Below are 20,456 nucleotides of genomic sequence, written 5' to 3'. Positions count from 1 at the left end.
GGCAGATGAAGTACTTCCCAGATAAGGTCAAGTTAAAGGAGTTCATCATCACCAAGCCCTTATTATATGAAATGTGAAAGGGACTTATCTAAGAGAAAGAAGAACAATAATATAAACAGTAAAATGACAACAAACTCACAACTATCAACAACTGAACCTAAAAAAACAAAAACAAACTAAGCAAACAATAAGAACAGGAACAGAATCACAGAAATGGAGATCACATGGAAGGTTATCAGTGGGAAAGGGGAGGGGGGAGCAAGAAGGGAATAAGAAGCATAAATGGTAGGTACAAAATAGACAGGGAGGTTAAGAATAATTGAGGAAATGGAGGAGCTGAAAAGCTTGTATGTATGACCCACAGACATGAAGTAAGGGGGGGAAGTCTGGTGGGAAGGGGGTGCAGGGTGGAGGGGGGATAAAGGGGAGAAAAAAATGGAACTGTAACAGCATAGTCAATAAAATATACTTAAAAATGTAGAAAGAAAAAGTTAAAGTAAAAAAAATTAAAGTAAAAGCACATCCCCTATATTGCCCTTCACAAAAGAAACTACTGTTTAAAGAGTTTGCTATTTGGTCTTTTAGTTTTTTCTATGTGTCACATGCACATCCATACACAATTGTTGAGTTTATGAGTTTACTTTTATCTTTTAAGCAAAAATGGCATTTTATTTCGTACTTGGTTCTGAAATTTTTTCATTTAATATGAAAGACTTTTCAATTGTTTTCTTAGTTAATCATCTAATAATAGTAGACTTTTTAAAAGCTGAAGTTACAGAAGCAAAATAGTTTTAAGAACACAATGTTAAGTTCCCAGTAAAATGCTCTTTAGTCCACTCAAATTAATTTTAAATACCTTCATGATAGAAAAAGTTCCTTACATTTCCCACTAATGATTCATCTTAAATAGAAAACAAAAATGGTTGCAACATTTATCAATATATTGTAGTTTAATAGAAACATAGATGATACATACAGTTCATCCAAAAGTATTTTTTAATATAAACATCACTTACAAACAAAACCAAATAATGTTGACATTTTAGTTCTAAAAAAAATCATGTTGTTTTAAAACACTAAGATGCCACCTCAATAGTAACCGCTTCACATTTTCCAGTCTCTTGATCTGTGCACGTCACATGTAAAGATCCGTCCCTAAATGAACAAAAAACAACACTCCATAAGCTCATTTTATAAAAACAGAAAGTCCTTAAGAAATTAAAGTAATTAATAAAGAGAATTTTAATTTTTGAAAGAAGAGTATTAGGATAAGGAAGAAACACAATTTCAGTGTCTCTAAATTTAGTATTATATGCTATAATTATGTAGTTTTTAAAAAAAAATTTCCTCCTAGACCACTGATGCAAAAGATGGGGTTCCTTGAAAACCCATGATGATGAAGATTTTAAGTTCAAGACTTTGTTCAAGCTCAAGATGCACCATGCGATTTTCAAGCCCAGGCCAAAACAAACCTTACCCTAATAAATTCAATATTCTCACTAAGTATGGTCTATGAATTGTCCTGAATGTTAATTTTAAAGTGATATATTTGCAAGACATATTGGTAAGGATGCACTGCTGTTAGGGAAATGGTAACAGCTGGATATACGCAATAATTTATTTCCTAGAGATTTTCTGTAGCAACAATAAATTAAACTTATCCTTTCACAGGACAAATAATATGAATTCTGTAAATCTTAGAAAATTATATTTAAAATTAATAAAAATTATATCCCAACTTGCATGAAACAGTTTTCTGGTTGACTACCCCCAAAAAATTAGAGTTCATAAAAAATTTAGAATACAAATAACCTGAAATATACTTTTCTTTGTAAAATACAGTAGTTCTTCAGGGCAAAAAAGAAATGTAAATCACTAATAAAATATTTAAGTTTTGACTAAACGATTTCCCCAGAAGGACAATGGCTGAAGAATCAATAAACTAACAAAAAAGGTCAAGTCTCAAAGTGCATTTTCTTAGCATCAGAAGTAGTTTAATTTTGTACCTTTTCATAGTAAGAACAGCTAATATGTCATGTAATCCATTTTCTTTTTTATTTAAATCCTGGAGTATAACCTGTTTATATAGAAACAACACAAAGAGGATTCAGTACTTTGACATATTAATAAACAGATGCATCAATTATTTCAATGGACTAAATCCTACTTTTTACTGAAATAAAACTTTTAAAATAGGCAGTTTTCAATTTTCCTATCAGTTATCAAAATTCAGAAAATTAAGCACTCTTAACTATGAAATAAAAAATCTCCTCCAGGAGGGCACAGAAGATAACTAATATATTTGTCCCTCTTAAATGCAATGTCCTAGATTAAAATGATTGCAGACTACTTTTCTTTTTAGTAATCAAGCCATACCAGTAACATGCAAATTATATTTTGGTAAGCCTTCTATATATACTTTTAATAATGTAAATGTTTTAAATTGGAAAACACAGTTGAAAGAAATCTGTGGCAAATTCTTTTGTACAACTAAGATTACATTTATAAGTTAGAGATGCTAATGACTTTACCATAAAATTCCTCAGTTTCCTAAAGACAGGTAAACTAATAAACCAAGTTTGGAAGTAACTTTTCAAATTCTGTCATTATCAAGTTTTATGACCTTAAGCATGGCACTAAGAATCTTGCTTTACTCATTTGTAAAAGGAGGAGGTTTGAACAGATGGCTTCTCTAAAAGATTCTCTCTCCAAATTCAGTGTGTGTGGCTCTTTTCCTTCTGACATCTGTGTGTATGTGTATGTATACATATGTGTATATCTGGGTGTGTGTGTGTATATATTATATAAAATGCTGATAGTAGTTGCAGAGTCTAACAGTAGTATATGAAGAGAAAAGGTGGTAAGCGTATGAGAACGAGAAGCTAAGGGAGTAGCAAGACTGCCACCTGAGGTTAGAAATGTGGTACACAGGCAAGTGCTTAGATAGTAATACACAACAAAAATATCTGGATGAGCTTTTGAAACCTTTACCAGTTGAAGCTGCCCTTCTCCAGTAGATTTTAAGATGTTAAGCCTGAGATGGAGTCCAGACAAGTTATATATGTGTGTTTTCATTATTCTTTTGTTGAAACCAGAAAATAGTTATAAAGCTGAAGATATACATTCTCTTGTCACCTACATTTGTTTTATTTTTAGATAAAAATAATTCATGCTCATGTCCTGTGATGTTTATAAAAAATTCAGTATAGGTGTTAAAAAGTAAGCAAACAAACAAAAAAAAACGAAACAAAATATCCCCAAACCCTCTTGGTATCTTTAAAACTACCCATGTTAAGCTTCCTTAACAGTTCAAATACCTATAGCTATCTACATACTTCCACACACCTACCCAAACACCTCTTCCCTCCCATGGACCCGTGCCCTCAATCTTTTTAATGAAATACAAATGATGTCCCACAATAAATATGGTCCTGTAGTCGTTGTGTCTGCATATTTTCATGTAACTATATTTCTTGGGCATGTTCTAAGCAAATAACATTGCTCCTCTCACTCTTTTAAAATGATTAGAGGGGACTATATAGTATGAAATGTGTAGTATTTTGAAAAGCAAACTTACCCTGGATCAGAAGCAACATGGTTTAATAGAAACAACATGGGCCCAAGTATAAAACCAACCTGGGGACAAATCAGCTCAACCAAGAAAATAAGGTATTTACTACCATAAGCCTGTTTCCTAATCATCTACAAAATGCACATAATGTCTACCTCACAGCATTTTGGGAATATGTAAAGTGTGTAGTACAGCACCTGGCATTTAGGAAACAAAAAGTAACATTTCCCCTGCCACTCACTGTATCACCAAGGAGGGTCAAGGACTCAAACAGAAAGAATATAAATCCAAATTGTATTGTGTTTTTATTTTCCTGACACTTTCAAATGAAAATTGTCTATTTCTTCTTTCTTACAGAAACGAGTTAAGTGGAAGTAATCCATTCATACAAATGTGTTAGATGTCTTATATATATTCTATTAATTAATATTAAACTGAATTTAATCCATAAAGAAAAGCCAGTTTCATGTGACTAATTCATAATCCAATTTTCATATTCACCTGTGCAAACTTGTTTTCCTCCTTTGCAGAGTTTTTCCCCTCAGACTCATACAGTTCAAGGCACACTGAAGATATACTTCCAGGGGCTTGTAATGTGTGTTGTCTTCGAGCTGGCAAAGGAGTCCCTGATGGAAACAGTACTGTAAAACTGTTGGCTCCTGATTCATCAACTCCCTAATAAGCAGGAAAATAATATGCATATCCCTTGATATTTATTGTTACAATGATAAAAACCCATTCCTTTAAAAATGTAATATATATTTCTTGCTGATAATTGTTGCAAACTATAGACAGACGAGAGTAAAACAGAAATAATCCTTAATCCCAACCCACTTTAAAAATAAATTAAAACAGCCCTGGCTGAGTGGCTCAGGTGGTTGGAGCATTGTCCTAGATGCCAAAAGGTTTCAGGTTCGATCCCAGTCCAGGTGCATATGACAGGCAACCGATCCATATTTCTCTCTCACATTGATGTTTTTCTCTCTCTCTTCCCTCACCCTCTCTAAGTCAATGAATATATCCTTGGGTAAGGATTAAAAAAAACGGAAACATATCTCTCTACCTGTATTAGAAATTTATGATTAAAATTACAGTAATTAAGAATTAATATGGTACATAAATACTAACTTAAATATATAAAACCCATTAAAAGTTAAATTATAAATACAAATTTAAAATTATTACCAGTACATAAAGTTTTATTGTGAAAACATGGTATGAACGAAAACTTATGGCGTCAAATTTATATCACTTTTACAGAAAAGGAAAGCTAAATGTACCTTAACTAAGATATCTTTGGCTGAACACTCTATCTTCAGAGAGTCTTCCACTAAAAGGTTTTCTTTCCCAATAAGTATTCCTGCTTCTATAGCTGCACCAATAGGGATAACCTCATCAGGAAGGATAGAATTTAGAAGCTCGACCGCTGGGAAAAGATCTTTAATCAGTTGCTGTAGCCTTGGAATTCGAGAAGACCCTCCACAAAGGACAACCTAAAAAATAAAAATAATTTTCAGTTTCTTACTTTTAGAACACTTTTTCTCAAAAATAAGTGTAATAGGCTGATAGCAGGCTGACCCATCTTTTATCATATGTAATGGTATAAGAAACCATATTTTAATATTATTTTGTTATACTTGCCAAATTCATATATAAATCATTGTCACTGAAAAACTTTATGCAAAACCTCTCCTTTTTGAGTTTGTCCCTTAAATCACCTGGCTCTGATGGTGAATAGGCTGGCGTTCACAGGACTGTAGCAAACTAACACTTAAATCCAGGGAAGAAGCATCTCATTCCCCAAGGCACTACACCTGGGCTCACCCACAGAGGGACAAAAAGGCCCATTTCCCAGTTCCTCCCCAGAAGCAGTCTGACCAGTACTATCATAGCTGCTGCCTGAGGGTCTGGCTTCTAATCAGCCTGTAATGAGATGTTGATTGGGATGGTCTTGGCACAGCCTCAACTACTAAGGGCTACATAAGATGGTAGCTTAGATGTCTACAAAGGTTTGAGAGGCAAGAAGGAATGAATATGTTCCAAACAAAATAACAAGATATATCTCCAAAAACTGATCTTAATGAAACAATGATAAGCAATTTACCTGGTAGAGAGTTCAAAATAACAGAAACTAAGACGTTCACTGAAGTGAGGAGAGTAATGCATGAATAAAGTGAGAATTTCAGCAAAGAGGTAGAAAATATAAAGGAATACTAAACTGAAATTATAGAGCTGAAGATTATAATACTTGGACTAAAAAGTTCAACAGGAGGGTTCAACAGTACAGTAGATCAAGCAAAACAAAGGATCACTAAACTCAAATATAGGGCAAAGGAATTCATCCATTTAGAGAAGCAAAAAAAAGTAAAAAAGAATAAATACAGCTTAAGGGGATTATGGGACAAGAATAAATGGACCAATATGTACGTTAAAGGGGTCTCAAAAGGAAGAGAGAGAAAAGAGCAGAAAGCTGATTAAAAAGAAATAATGACCAAAAGCTTCCTCCATAAACTGGGGAATAAAACGTACATCCAAATCCAGTAAGCCCAAAAAGTACCGAAATAAGATGAATCTAAAGAGACCCAAGTTGATGCACATTATAACATTATCAAAAGTCAAAGAAGAATCTTAAAAGCAGTGAGAGAAAAGCAACTTTATATATACAAGGGAACCCCATAAGACTATTAAGTAGGTATGTTAGCAGAAATCTTGCAAGGTATATGGGAGATATTCAAAGTGCTGCAAGGAAAAAAAAATTGTCAGCCAAGAACCCTATACCCCGCAGCGGTCCTTTAGAACTGAAAGAGAAAGTTTTTATACTCAAATAAAAGCTGGAAGAGTTCATCACCACTAGACAGACTATAAAAAAGTGTTAAAGGGAGTTCTTCAAGTTTAACAAAAATGCTAATTAGTAACATGAGAACATAAGAAAGTATAAAACTAACTGATAAAGGTAAATATATAAATTCAGAGTAGTCTAATATTGTAATGTGGTGGTAAGTCATAACTCTAGTATAAAGATTAAAAGACAAAAGCATTAAAAATAACTATAATAATTTGTTAATGGATATACAATATAAAAAGATATAAATTGTGACATCAAAAACATAAAATGTGCCCTCAGTAGTGTGGCTCTGGGGGTTGGGCATCAGGCTGCAAACTGAAAGGTGGCTGGTTCAATTCCCAGTCAGAGCACATGCTTGCGTTGTGGGCCAGGGCTCTGGATCAATGCTTCTCTCATGCATTAATGTTTATCTCCCTCTTTCCCCCTCCCTTCCCCTCTAAAAATAAATAAAATCTTTTTTAAAAAAACCATAAAATGTGGCAGGGGAGAGTGAAAAATGTAGAGATTTTTGTATGTTCAAAGTTATCAGCTTAAAATAGGCTATTATAATTTTAAGATGATTTATGTAAGCTTGTGGTAACCACAAAACAAAAACCTATAGCAGATAAATAAAAAATAAAAAGAAAGGAAATCAAAACACATCATTGCAAAAAAAAAAATCATCAAATCACCAAAGGCAAAGAAGACACAAATTAACCAAACAACAGGCAGAAAACAATGAACAAAATGACATTACTAAGTTCATACCTATCAAAAATCACTTTAAATTATTTCTATACACTAACAACAAATTAATGGAAAGAGAAATTAGGAAGACAATCTCATTTATAGTAACATCTAAAAGGATAAAGTACTTAGAAGAAAAATCATCAATAATCACTTCTTATTTCACAGTCTTTTTATGGATGTTCTCAAAGGTCAGTATGTTGGAGAAGAGGATCAACTGATGAAAAGTAGGCCTCGTTAACATTAGGTGTGAAATGACAGGGGTATCATATCTCATGTCAGGGTATGAGGAATACAGCTGAGGGATTCAAAGATAAAACAGACAAGCATGTGCCCTTGCCCGGTGGCTCAGATGGTTGGCGTGTTGTCCTGTGTACATCAAGAGGCTGTGAGTTCAATTTCTGGTCAGCACACATAGTAGGTTGTGGATTCGACCCCCAGATTGGGGCATATAAAGGAGGCAACAAATGGATGTTTCTCTCACATCAATGTTTCTCTCTTTGAAAAAACCAATAAACATATCCTCGGGTGAGGATTAAGAAAAAAGAAAAGTATGTTTGCCATGGCCAAGTTCCCTAAAAGGTCTGTTTTGAAGGTTAGAAAAAAGAACTCTTCTCTAAAATCTTGATCCCACATAAATACCAGGAGGTGAAAAATGTAGACTATGGCCCTGGCTGGTCTGGCTTGGCGGTTCAGTGGATTGAGTGCAGGCCTGTGAACCAAAGGGTTGCCAGTTTGATTCCCAGTCAGGGAATGTGCCTGGGTTGTGGGCCAGGACCCCTGTAGGGTGTGTGCAAGAGGCAACCACACAGTGAAGTTTCTCTCCTTCTCTCCCTCCCTTCCTCTCTCTCTAAAAAAATAAAGAAAACCTTTAAATAAACCCAGTGTGAATTTTTTTTTAAAGAAGAATGTAGATTATGTCTTTTCAAATTTTTCATATTTGACATGGAAAAGCTTTGTTACTATGAACCACCTCCCTGAAAACCTTAGCTTTTGACATTTTTATTTAAAAGGGTAAAAAAACGTATGAATAATGTGTTACTATTAATGATGATAGTAACCATCAAGTTTTAAATAAATTCTTTAAGCATCTAGTCTGTAGTATGAGATTCTTTTTGAAAACTTACATTTTAATAGGAAATACATCTTTCAAACAAAAATAACTATTTTAATGCCTTTTCAACTATAATTTTCACAGTAATTTAATAAAATAAACTGCTATTAAAAAATCAAAGCACCTTATCTACTTGGGTATTTAAAAACATGAATCTAAAACAATGAGGAAAATAAAAAATACTAGAGGTTATTCTGAAAATAAAGAAAATAAAAATCTATCAAAGTTAGTGGAATAATACTAACTAAGGCTATTAATAATTAAAACTACAGTTAATTTTTTATTAGGGAAAAAATTAAATGAAATAAATGAGTTAGCATTCAATATAAGAGTTTAGAAAAATAATGAAAGTGTCCTGGGAAGGCTGGAAAAGAAAAGCAGAACTAGACCAATCAGAATAGAGAAAGACACAACTTGAAAAAAAATCTCAGAATGTTTTTTGTGGGGTTAGTGGCAGAAGTTGGAGTAAATAACAAAACCATTACCTATCAATCAGGGAAGGAAGAAAAGAAAAAAAAATCTCAGAAAAAAAAGAGAAAAATTGGATTGTTTTAATTCAAGTAACTTTTTTTTATACTTTTAAGTTTTAGTATAAAAAAATACATAAAATTAAAAATTATGCCCTGACTGGTGTGGCTCATTGTGTTGGGTGCCATGGGTTAAATTCCCAGTTGGGCACACGCCCAGGTTGTGGGCCAGGTTCCAGGTGGGGGCGTGTCAGAGGCAACAGATCAATATTTCTCTCTCACATCAATGTTCCTCTCCCTCTGTCCTTCTCCCTTCTCATCTCTCTGAAAATAAATAAAATCTTTTTAAAAATTACAAGGACATTATGCAAAGTTGTATGTTAAAAATTCAAGAAATCATTATGAAATAGGTCTATAAAATACTCAAATTCAAAATTGAAGCAATAAAGAGAAATTAGGAAAATTATAAAAACACTTCAGAAACTAGTTTCAGATAAAATCTGTTTATAGATAAATTCTTTAGAATTCTTGAGGAACAGAGAATATCCATGTATTATATACTAATCTGGAATACTTAAAATGATGAAAAGGTATTCAATTCATTTTATAAGCACCTGTAGCCCAGGAACAAAACTAAAAACAAACATCAAAAAACAAAACCCTCTGGACCAGAGGGTGCAAAGTAGCAACTTGCAAATTACATCAGGTAAGACACGTTTTATCTCTCCACACAATGTTTTAAAAAGTTCTGTATTAGTTACTAACATTTACACATTACAGTTGTTTTAATTAAGAGTCCTTATTTTGGGCGTCTCTTAAAAAGCCAAAGGTTCCAATAGCACTGGCTTGCTTTCCTGAAAGGTAGCCATCGGCAGGTGGGCAGCAGCTGCCCCCTTGGACTAGGAGCTCCTATCTGTAGGTGGCACACCCACCACGACCTGTTGTGGCTCTCACACCAGCTAGTGGGCATTTGCCATTAACAATCAACACTTGTGCTCATGCTTTCTTACAACAGAGTTCAATGTGAAACTTTTAAAGCTCTTTAAACCCATCTCTCAATCTAGTAGGAGAATGGAAGACCAAGAAGAGTGGGTGTTCCAAGAAAAATAGTAGGGAGCATACTTTTTTGCAGAATGGAATGGTCAGGTAACTCAGCTGTACTATATGGCTGCTAGCCAGCCTAATTGTGTATTTTTCTATGTGTGGAAAGAAATTGACTTTTTAAAATTCATCTGTAGGAATAACATTAGCATAGATATAATTCAAATGCTGTTTTTCTGACATTATATTCCACATAAACATTACTAATATTTCTGTCCCTATAAAGATTGATTTGTTCATTCCTAGAGATTTTACACAAGAACTTGAAAAATAATTCTAAAGCTCTCTGGAAAAAAAGTATGCATAAAGAGAATTTTTAAAAACCGCAATGTTAATAATGAAGGTTTATACCTACTCAGAAAATAAACTACTTTTTGATGAGCAATTTGGTAATAAATACTAAATCTTAAAATTTCAGAATTAACTCTCAAATCTAGTTTTCAGGAAAGCAAGAATGTTCACAAAGGCACAAAGACTGCTGTTTATAAAACCAAAATAACCTACACAACCAACATCAAGAATTAGTTTTATAAATTATGATACATCCATGCAATAAAATACTATGCATTATTAAAATTGCAGTTGTAGCCCTGGTCGGTGTGGCTCAGAGGTTGGAGTCCATCCCTGTATCTGAAAGGTTGTGGTTCGATTCCTGGTCACGACACATGCCTAGGTTGCCAGTTCATCCCCAGTCCAAATGTGTGTGACCTCTGTCTTGGCACAGAATCCCAGTCTGGGTGAGTGCAAAGAAAGTCAATCGATGCTTCTCTCACATTTATGTTTCTCTCTCTCCCTTCCTCTTTCTCTTTAAAAAAGCTAATGAAAATGTCCTCGGGTGAGGATAAAAAGGATGCAGTTGTAGAGCCTGGGAACTTGGTTAAAATGGAGGGAGGGATTGATTATATTAATTCATCGATATGCCCTTCCATAAGTCAACTAAACTGAGAGTAAAGGGATTTAAGAAGATATAAATGGAAGAAAGATCTTGAGTTTGACATTTTAACACATTTTAGAAGCTAGAAAAAAAAAGATGTAATTGTATTAAGGCAAATGAAGTTTCACATAACCAAAGAGAAAAAGCAAAGTGGTTTGACTCATAAAACCCCAGAGTGGCTGGGCACTCAGAAGCACCAAGCCTATACAAAGCAAGGGTGAAGCATGGAAGCGACAGCATGAAAGCCTGGTATAGAGTTACTGAACCCTCACCCTTCCCTTAACCCAGAGAGGTGGCCACCAGCACCTTCTCCCACTCAGAGACCAAGGTCTGGACCACAGAACTATGGGACTTGGGTACAAAGTGGGCATGATGCTGAAAACAAGGGGAATGAGGGAAAGTCTGCATTTTAAAGAGGAGGAACCCTGAAGCTTCCTGTCCTCAAAAGGCCAGACACCAGACATGTTCTTTCAAGCATGAGATCAGAGATTCCTCTGGAAAAACCAAATACTCCGAAGACTAGACTTCCAGATACTAAAATAAGAAAGGCAAGAGGCATAAGAATAGAGAGAGAGCATGGGTTATGGAGGCATACTGCCTGAGTTTCAACTCTAGCACCACTGCTTATATGTCAGCATTAGAACTTGAAGCAAGTACTCAATCTCTTTGGAAACCTCTTACTTCCCCATTTGAAAATGAAGATAATAGTGCCTACCTTTTGGTGCTATTGTAAGGATAAAATGTTTTATGGACTTTAAGTTCAACCATTCCCTCCTCCTTCTCTGTAAGATTAGACGTCCCTGCCCCTGGCTACTGCCCTGACTTTGAACACCTCTTTGTAGTTAAGTTAGGTTGCCCAGCCCTACTGTCAGGCCCAGCCTCTGTCTAGCTTTGGACAACTGAATGTGAATACACTCAAGTGCACATAGCTAAGCAGAGGATTTAAAACCTGTGCAAGTTCTGTACGCTTCCTTCCTCTTTTCCCTCTGCCATGGGAACTGCATGTCTCAGTTAGCTGCTCCGTGAGCCTGGGTCATAGAATGAGAAAAATCATGTCACTGGACCTACAGATACCTTCGGCTGCCCACAGGCACCACAAAGGAGAAAAAACTGTTTTGTGTAGAAAACCACTGAGATTTGGGGCCTATTTGTTATTGGCAACAAACTAGAGACAACTCTACTTTTTTAAGTTCTCAAAGGCCTGTATTTTAGAAATATCTGGAGGTGAATCTTTAACAACATCTTAAATCCTAACAATGTATTTGCCTTCTATTCAAACAATTGAGAACTGTACCATTTATGATATATCTAAATGTCAGGGCTCTATGACCAGTTAATGAAGAGAACTTACATTAATTGGTCACCCATAATATGCCATATACAATATTTCATTTTTTTTCTTCATAACAACCCTCCAGAACAAGTTATACTTATAATACTTACTCGTGTTATTACCCTCCTAGTAAAAAGAGACAAATAAGACTTGGGAAATAAATGATTTGCCCACTCTGCAACTATTAGCACTGCGAGTCTTCTGATTCAGGTGTGTCTGTCTTCAAGCCCATTCATTTCCCACCACCATTTTGCTACCATTTTATACTCTTGTCTTATTCTTCATAATCCACCCCCTAACTTTCAAGTACATAGCACAAAGCTTGACATATTATAAATGATCAAACAATTATTTATTGAATTGCAAAGAAAAAAAATGACTTTCATCATATAGCAACACCAAAATAGTTAAAATATATAGAAACTTTTAAACTACAAATTAAAAGAAAACAGTATTAAATATTTGTCATATACCTGAACAAAGATGGAATTTATAAACTTAGAAGCAGCTGAAGAAGTCTCTTGGTCTATTTAACAGACCAAGAGATTTAAATAAATAAATACATGAAACTTCAGTATGCCAAATACCCTTCTCCCTAATAAGACCAGAATTAAACAGTAAACTACATGCTTCAAAAGATCACAGTAAATAACAGCTAATATTCTGATAAAGCATCTGCACAAGAAATTTTTTAAAATATAGATTTAAACAATTCAATAGGCAAAGAATATGAAATATTTACACACATTATATGAACATTAAAAATCCTTTAATAATCAATAAAATATCAAGTAAAAATCTTTTTTTTCAACTCTTCAATGGAAAATTCATCTTTAAATGATAAAACTCAGAGCCAGTAAAGTAATGTATATTCATATTTCTGATAGGAGTGTTAGTTAATTTAACATTTTTGGAAAGTAACCGAAAGTAAAATATATAATCTTAAGCTATTTAAACTCTTTGACCCAAAAATCTTACAGTGGGAATCTACTCTAAGGAACAGCCCTAAACTTGGTAAAGGCCGAAACGCAAAGATGGGCATCACTGTTCTGAGGGCAGAAAAGACCCAGTGTAGGTGTCCACAATGTAAAAATGAAATCATTTACATTGCCTTTTCTTTTCTAGGATATTAAGAATCTATTTAATATTGAGTTGATGAAGACTATACAGAAATACAGGGAAAGAAATTGGTTATATTATATGAAGAAAATAAAATTCAAAATTGTACATGCAAATTAAATTAGTTAGAAATATTCTAAAATATAACACTTGTTGCCTTTTGGTATTTCTGAATTTTCTTATATGAATACTTACAATTTTAATAATGAAATTTTAAAATTTACATATACTTTAAAATGAATGTAAATATCCTTAATGAAAAACAAAAAATTAAACATTTGAATGTTTTTGAAGTTCTCAAAATGTTTTCTTATGCCAGTAGAGAGGAGCAGTGTGGTATGCTGGTTATGGGTAGACTTGGGAACTACACAGAGTTAAATCCTGGGTTTACCACTTAACCACATGCTCTCCAAGAAATTATTTATCTCTTTGCACCTTGGTGCCTTCATTTATAAAATGGGAATAAATAAGAGCACATACCTCATGAGTTGTTGGTGAGCATTCAATGGGTAAATCCAAGTAAAACACTTAGAAATAGTGTTTGACACATGGCAAACATGCAAATACCTGTCAGTCATTGCTTACATATTAAAAAATATACTGAAAAGGAACTATTCTTTTTTTGCTAGGAAACTCATAAATGTCACTAGAGTCATCAATCAAAATTTAATCAATTTTCCTTACTCATTAACACGAGATTGGAAATATTTAAATTCATAAAAATATTCTTTCAGTACCAAGGGGCTATTTCCTAAATTCCAAGTCTGAAATTAGTCTTAAAATAAATAAGAAAAATATAAAAGTATTACCTTGTTGATATCATCAGCTGTAAATCCACTTTGTTGTAAGAGTGCTCTGATTGCTTCTATACATTTATTAAAAAGTGGAGAACAGAGAAGTTCAAATCTTGCTCTGTACACACACATACACAGGAGAAAAAGACAAAGAAAAAAGGCCTATTCAATTAAACAAGACATCTTTTTCTTATGAAGAGTAATGCCAAAACCTAATGTGACAGTTCTCTTAAGAATAGGTTTATGATCAGAACAGGTTATTTAGCACCTAGCAATGTAATAAATAACATGGGGGGAGAACATCTAAGTTATCTTAAAATATAAAAAGACATTTTACATTTTAAAATGTAAAAAGACATTTTAAGATCAAATCCAGGTTGGAGATTCTTACCAATGGCCTACTTAGAGGTTTTATAAAACAAAAATGAAGACTCAATGTATGACAGTCCCAATAATAAATCTATTGATCTAAATCAAACCATCATTTAGAAGTGTTTGCTATATTTACATGTTAAAGTTTTAAAAGTTATTTCTATTTTTCTTTAAAATCTGAAACTATATTATACCTAAATTTAGCTCTTTGGCACCATCTGGGAAACATGAATGCTAGTATATAATTTTTTTAATTATATTTTATTGATTATGCTATTACAGTTGTCCTGATTATTCCCTATTGTGCCCCTTTCGCCCAGCACCAACCCCCTCATGTAATCCCCACACCTTGTTCATAGCCATGGGTAATAAGTTCTTTGGCTACTCCATTTCCTATACTGTACTTTACATTCCCATGGCTATTCTGTAACCACCTATTTGTACTTCTTTTTTTTATATAATTTAGAACATTTATTTATTTTTAATATAGTTATTGATTATGCTATTACAGTTGTCCCATTTCCCTTCACTCCCCTCCACGCTGCAAGCCTCTCCCATCCACATTTCCCCCTTTAGTTCATGTCCATGTGTCATACTTATACGTTCTTTAAGCTTCTACATTTCCCATACTATTCTTGCCCTCCCCCTGTCTATTTTCTACCTACCATCTATGCTACTTATTCGCTATACCTTTCCCCCCTCTCTCCTCCTCCCACTCCCATGTTGCCAAACCTCCATTTCTGTGGTTCTGTTCCTGTTCTAGTTGTTTGCTTAGTTTGTTTTTGTTTTAGGTGTGGTTGACAATAATTGTGAGTTTGCTGTCCTATTACTGTACATGTTTTTTATCTTCTTTTTCTTAGATAAATCCCTTTCACATTTCATATATTAAGGGCTTGGTGATGATGAACTCCTTTAACTTGACCTTATCTGACAAGCACTTTATCTGCCCTTCCATTCTAAATGATGGCTTTGCTGGATAGAGCAATCTTGGATGTAGGTCCTTGCATTTCATGACTTGAAATACTTCTTTCCAGCCCCTTCTTGCCTGCAAGGTCTCTTTTGAGAAATCAGCTGACAGTCTGATGGGAACTCCTTTGTAGGTTACTGTCTCCTTATCTCTTGCTGCTTCTAGGATTCTCTCTTTCATTTTAATCTTGGCTAATGTAATTATGATGTGTCTTGGTGTGTTCCTCCTTGGGTCCAACTTTTTTGGGACTCTGAGCTTCCTGGACTTCCTGAAAGTCTATTTGCTTTGCCAGAATGGGAAAGTTCTCCTTTATTATTTATTCAAATAACTTTTCCACTGTTGCTCTTCCTCTTCTCTTTCTGGTACCCCTATAATTCCGATGTTGGAACGTTTAAAGATGTCTTGGAGATTCCTAAGCCTCTCATTTTTTTGAATTCTTGTTTCTTCATTCTTTTCTGATTGGATGTTTCTTGCTTCCTTCTGGTCCACTCCATTGATTTGAGTCCCAGTCTCTTTCCCATCACTATTAGTTCCCTGTACATTTTCCTTTATTTCACTTAGTGTAGGCTTCATTTTTTCATCTAATTTGCTACCAAATTCAACCAATTCTGTGAGCATCCTGATCACCAGTGTTGTGAACTGTGCATATGATAGGTTGGCTACCTCTTCGTCACTTAGTTATATTTTTTCTGGGGCTTTGAATTGTTCTTTCATTTGAGTGCTTTTTTTTTGTCTTGATGCGCCCATTAGTAGTGAGGGGTGGAGACTTAGGTGTTCAGCTGGGCGGGGCAACCCAGTGAGTTGCTGGGCTGTGACACAGAGTGTGGGGGAGGGGTTGGAGAGGGACCTATGACACTTGCTCTCCTCTCTGCTGGATTCCACTCCCTCCCGCCACTTCCCCCCAGCAAACTGGGCCCTTCTGGTGCTGATTCCCAGGTGGGTGGGTTTGTGCACATTCTAGGACCCTGTGGGTCTCTCCAAGGAACTCTCCTGTGAGGCTGGGAGTCTCTCCCAGAACGTCAACCCCCACAGGTGTTTTCAATTGGTGTTTTGAGGCTTTATTTCCCCGCACTGGGACCCTGGGTTACGCAGTTTGACTCGTTCCCCAGTTTCACCCAGTTTATCTGGGCGTGAATGTGGAAATGCCTGGTCTGACAGCCACCTTATACGCAGTGCCTGGCTTCACAATAGCTGCCTCACAGCTTCTGTCCGGTAGCCATTGCTTTGCCGTGAGTCCTCTCCACCCAGCTGTCTGACTCCGCCCCTCCTACCAGTATGGATGAACGTTTCTTGTTTAACTCCTTGGTTGTTGGACTTCCATACAGTTCAATTTTCTGTCAGTAGTGGTTGTTTTTTTTTTTGTTTCTAAATTTTTGTTGTCTTTATTTTGGTTGTGCGAGGAGGCACAGTATGTCTACCTACCCTATTTGTATTTCTTAGTCCCCTCACCGCTTCACCCACTGTCCCCCACTCCCCCTCCCATCTGGCAACCATCAAAATGCTCTCTGTATTCATGACTGTGTCTGTTCTTCTTGTTTGCTTAGTTTGTTTTTTAGATTCAATTGCTGATAGATTTGTATTTTTTGCCATTTTACTGTTCATAGTTTTCATCTTATTTTTCTTAAATAAGCCCCTGCTGGTATATAATTTTAAGAACAATTTATGTTCATGAAAAATGTACTCCCCAATTTTATACTGAACTTCTTAGATGGAGACTGATTTATAAATGTATTTGTGCTATCTCTAGATATTGAAATATATCTTGTGGTTACAATCTTTGTGATAAAGGCAAAATTTCCTAACAAAAAATTACAAATTCTAATACATTTTTAATAACCGATATTAACAAGCCAACATATACTGAGTACCTGGAAAAACTTAGCACTAAGTCAGAAATTCTGAAAATAAAAAAATAAATAAATAAAGACACCCTGCCCACCTTTCACCTTTTGGGTTATAGCTTAAAATCTCTCTTAAGAGATCTAGAGCAGTCTAACAGAATTTTCTGTGAGCTTGAGCCATATCAGACTATTGAGCACTGGACCTAAGTGATCCTGAGAAATTTTTGGTTACCTTTTCTCAGTAATTTAAATTTAAATTGCCACAAGTGGCTAGTGGCTATGGTATTGGATACAAAGAGCCGGAGTCTTCAGAACAGCCCAGGGCGAGTGTGGAAGCTAAACTATAATGGCCAGATGAAGAAAGAATTTAATAAAACATAGTGTAATCCTAAAAATAATATAATGCTATAATTCTGGACATTTTCACTATGTTTCCAAGTCACCTGTTAGAAGTTCGGGAAGTTTAAATAGTTTAATTAATGGTAGCTGTTATTATTGTTAGTAATATGCAATGTAAAATAAGGCAACATCCTCCCTGTGGACTTTCTGGGTAAAAGTACAGTAACTTGTAACCAAAAGACCTGAGCATTAAAAACAATTTTATGCACATTATATGTACATTACACCTGTGATTACTGAATGTCATAAAGCTACTAAAATTTAAAATGTTGATGATGGATGACAGAACAAATGAACCCAAGAGAAACATCAATTTTTAGTATAGTGTAATAAAGAGTATCGACTTTGGTGTCAAACTGGCTGGGTTCAAATCCCAGGTCCATCGTTTACTAACTGTGTAACCTTGGGCAAGTAATGAAACCTCTATGTGTTTCAGCTCCCTCACATGTAAAATAAGGACAACAGATTGCTGTGAGAATTTGACGAGTTGATACTTAGAATACAGGCTGCCACACAGAGTTAACTATTAAGTTACAGCAAACCACCACCGAAGCATGGGCAAGGTCCACACCAAATTTAAACTCTAAAGTAGTAATGGCCATAAAGTCCATCGTGTGACTGCCATTTTGTAAGAGAAATCTGAAAATCTCAAACTTAAGTCTCCTCTCCTCTTTTTTTAAAAGATCCAGGATGCCTTTTTCATACACTGCTATTTGCAAACAATAAGCAATCACAACTGACACAATTACTTTGGGACAGTTACTTAAAAATTGGATCCCAGAAGTAAGGAGGAAAGTTCTCCTTTTATAGATAGCGAATAAATATCAAATGAACAAACAAAAAATCCAAAGTGAGGAAATTACACCTGAAAATGAATGCACTTGAAATTTTTATTAAAGTTTTTTGAACTTCAGTTTTACCTGGACACAGTGCAGTCAAAATCTTGACCTTCATATAATGAGTCAAGGAAACAATTGGCACTTCCCAAGGTGGACAAAGAATGTTTTGCAATGTCAGCACTGTTCATCAATTTCACCATGGCTCGGGCATTTCCTCTGATATCATGTTTGAAGGACCTAAATTAAAAATACAGTCTCTGAAGTTTAAAAATTACTAGGTCATTTGCATTAATTATAATTAAAATCTGAATAATCCCTACTAGGATAATAAGCAACTCACGAAGCAATATTAACACCAGATTTTAGAATCTGGCTTCTAACCCTCCAAAATTTCTGAAGAAAATTCTCTATAATTATAAGAAGAGTCTCTCCAAGAAAAATCAATAACCAATATACTTAATACTCTGGCAATTCTGCATTCTGTACCCTTAGGAATAGAGTGTACTTTGAAGAAAGCGGAGTAGCTATCATTTTTCTTGCAGATAAAACAAATGGAGGTTGAAGGAGATTAATGTAACTGGGTAAAGTCTCATATTTCACCCTTCACAATTGCAACCCAGTCACTGTTTAATGGTGTAAAATTATCTGTCCAGCATTAAAAAAAGTGCTTCTTCAAAGATATTTGACACATACATAATGTGTAAAATTATAGTTCCTCTACCTCCACGATGAATGAATAACACTGCTTTATAAGCAGTGGTCAATGGCCTTGTTTCTAAATATGTCTCATAAATTGGAATTGTGAATAAAATTAACAACACTTCACCTTGAATTGGAACACCTTCATAACAAAAAGTGGTATAGAGCTTTATTTAACAAATGAGAATTACCACTTTTTCAAGACTTTTTTACCCAGTTTAGCCAAACTGATGAAAACATTGTTTCAGCTACATTTTTTTAAAGCCATAGTGTCCAAAATATAATCTTTATATATTATATTTGGCTCCTGATATGCCACATAAAATTAAAATTTTAAATGGAATAATTACATCCAGTAACAAAACTAAAATATTCCTTGTGGTAGTGGATTAGTAATTAAATAAACACTCCATTCATTCCCTGGAATGTGATAGAATGTGACTATAAACAAGGTAATCTTCAGATCTAAACGTAAAAACTGTTCAGAAGGCAGTGAAGCCTCAGTGCCTGTACTTTTTCCCTTCAGCAAGACATAAGTACAGCACATGAAGAATTAAGAAATTGAACTTAAGATCCAACTTCACACAGTTCAGTGTCTGGTAATCCCTTAAACTAAGTAAAAAATCCACACCCACTACACTGGGCAGCTTGGTCACTACTCCCCCATGTCTGCCTGGATAGACATTATTAACTCTAGACACAAAAATATCCAGTACATTGGTAAAAACACATCCTCCTTCTAAGCAGAACAACTCCAAATAAGTTGGGGGGGGGGGGGGAAACTAAAGGGAAACATCAATCAAAATATATCATGAAATCCATTAATACTTACCTCTGAAACTCAGAAGCTAGATGCTGTGCTAAGGTTTCTGTAAAATGTGTACCTCCAATGTTATAATCAGTGTTTGTTGAAAGAACGCGATATATTCCACTGTTAACTTCCATGACACTGACAGATAATGATGTTCCTCCTAGTTTGAACACCAAAATATTGCTTAAAAAAAGAGATAACATGAGTGAGTTACGAGAGAATCAACATTTTAAAGCTAGGGTGGACTTTTTACACTAAGGAGTCACTTATTTCAATCCCTTTAAATCAGAAATGAGGAAACCAAAAATCTCACACGAGTAACTGAGTTGCACATGGTCATCACTTAGTGATGAATCAAGCCTAGAAACCAGATCTCTTGATTTTAAGTTAGTTATCTTGTGCTTAGTTGTGCTGGTAAAATTGCATTCTTCTGAGTAACTGGAGTTCAAAACGCCAACCTTTTTTTTAAAAAACAAAGGTTTTATTTATTTATTTTTAGAGAAAGGGGAAAGGAGGGAGAGAAG

General features: G+C 34.8%; 1 protein-coding gene across 4 annotated transcripts in view; it reads right to left on the bottom strand.

The window, feature by feature from the left end:
• Nucleotides 1–931: 931 nt before the first annotated feature.
• HSPA14 (heat shock protein family A (Hsp70) member 14) overlaps nt 932–20,456 on the bottom strand; it is a 31,786-nt gene continuing 12,261 nt past the window's right edge. For 3 of the 4 annotated variants that reach the window (XM_045857875.1, XM_045857873.1, XM_045857874.1), the window contains 7 exons: nt 19,954–20,115; nt 18,504–18,659; nt 14,020–14,122; nt 4,852–5,064; nt 4,073–4,246; nt 2,007–2,077; nt 932–1,155 (listed from right to left, as the gene is read on the bottom strand). In XM_045857875.1, coding sequence (XP_045713831.1) covers nt 1,077–1,155; nt 2,007–2,077; nt 4,073–4,246; nt 4,852–5,064; nt 14,020–14,122; nt 18,504–18,659; nt 19,954–20,115 — 958 coding nt within the window. In that variant the 3' untranslated portion in view covers nt 932–1,076. The remainder of the gene's footprint in view (nt 1,156–2,006; nt 2,078–4,072; nt 4,247–4,851; nt 5,065–14,019; nt 14,123–18,503; nt 18,660–19,953; nt 20,116–20,456) is intronic. The other variant, XR_006787867.1, reaches the window with a different exon arrangement.

This window comes from Phyllostomus hastatus, unplaced genomic scaffold, assembly GCF_019186645.2.
Source record: "Phyllostomus hastatus isolate PE091 unplaced genomic scaffold, TTU_PhHast_1.1 phas_scaffold_1674, whole genome shotgun sequence".
Classification (NCBI taxonomy): Eukaryota; Metazoa; Chordata; class Mammalia; order Chiroptera; family Phyllostomidae; genus Phyllostomus; species Phyllostomus hastatus.
Note: the sequence above shows the minus strand (reverse complement) of the source record. Positions and strands in the feature narration are given on the sequence as shown.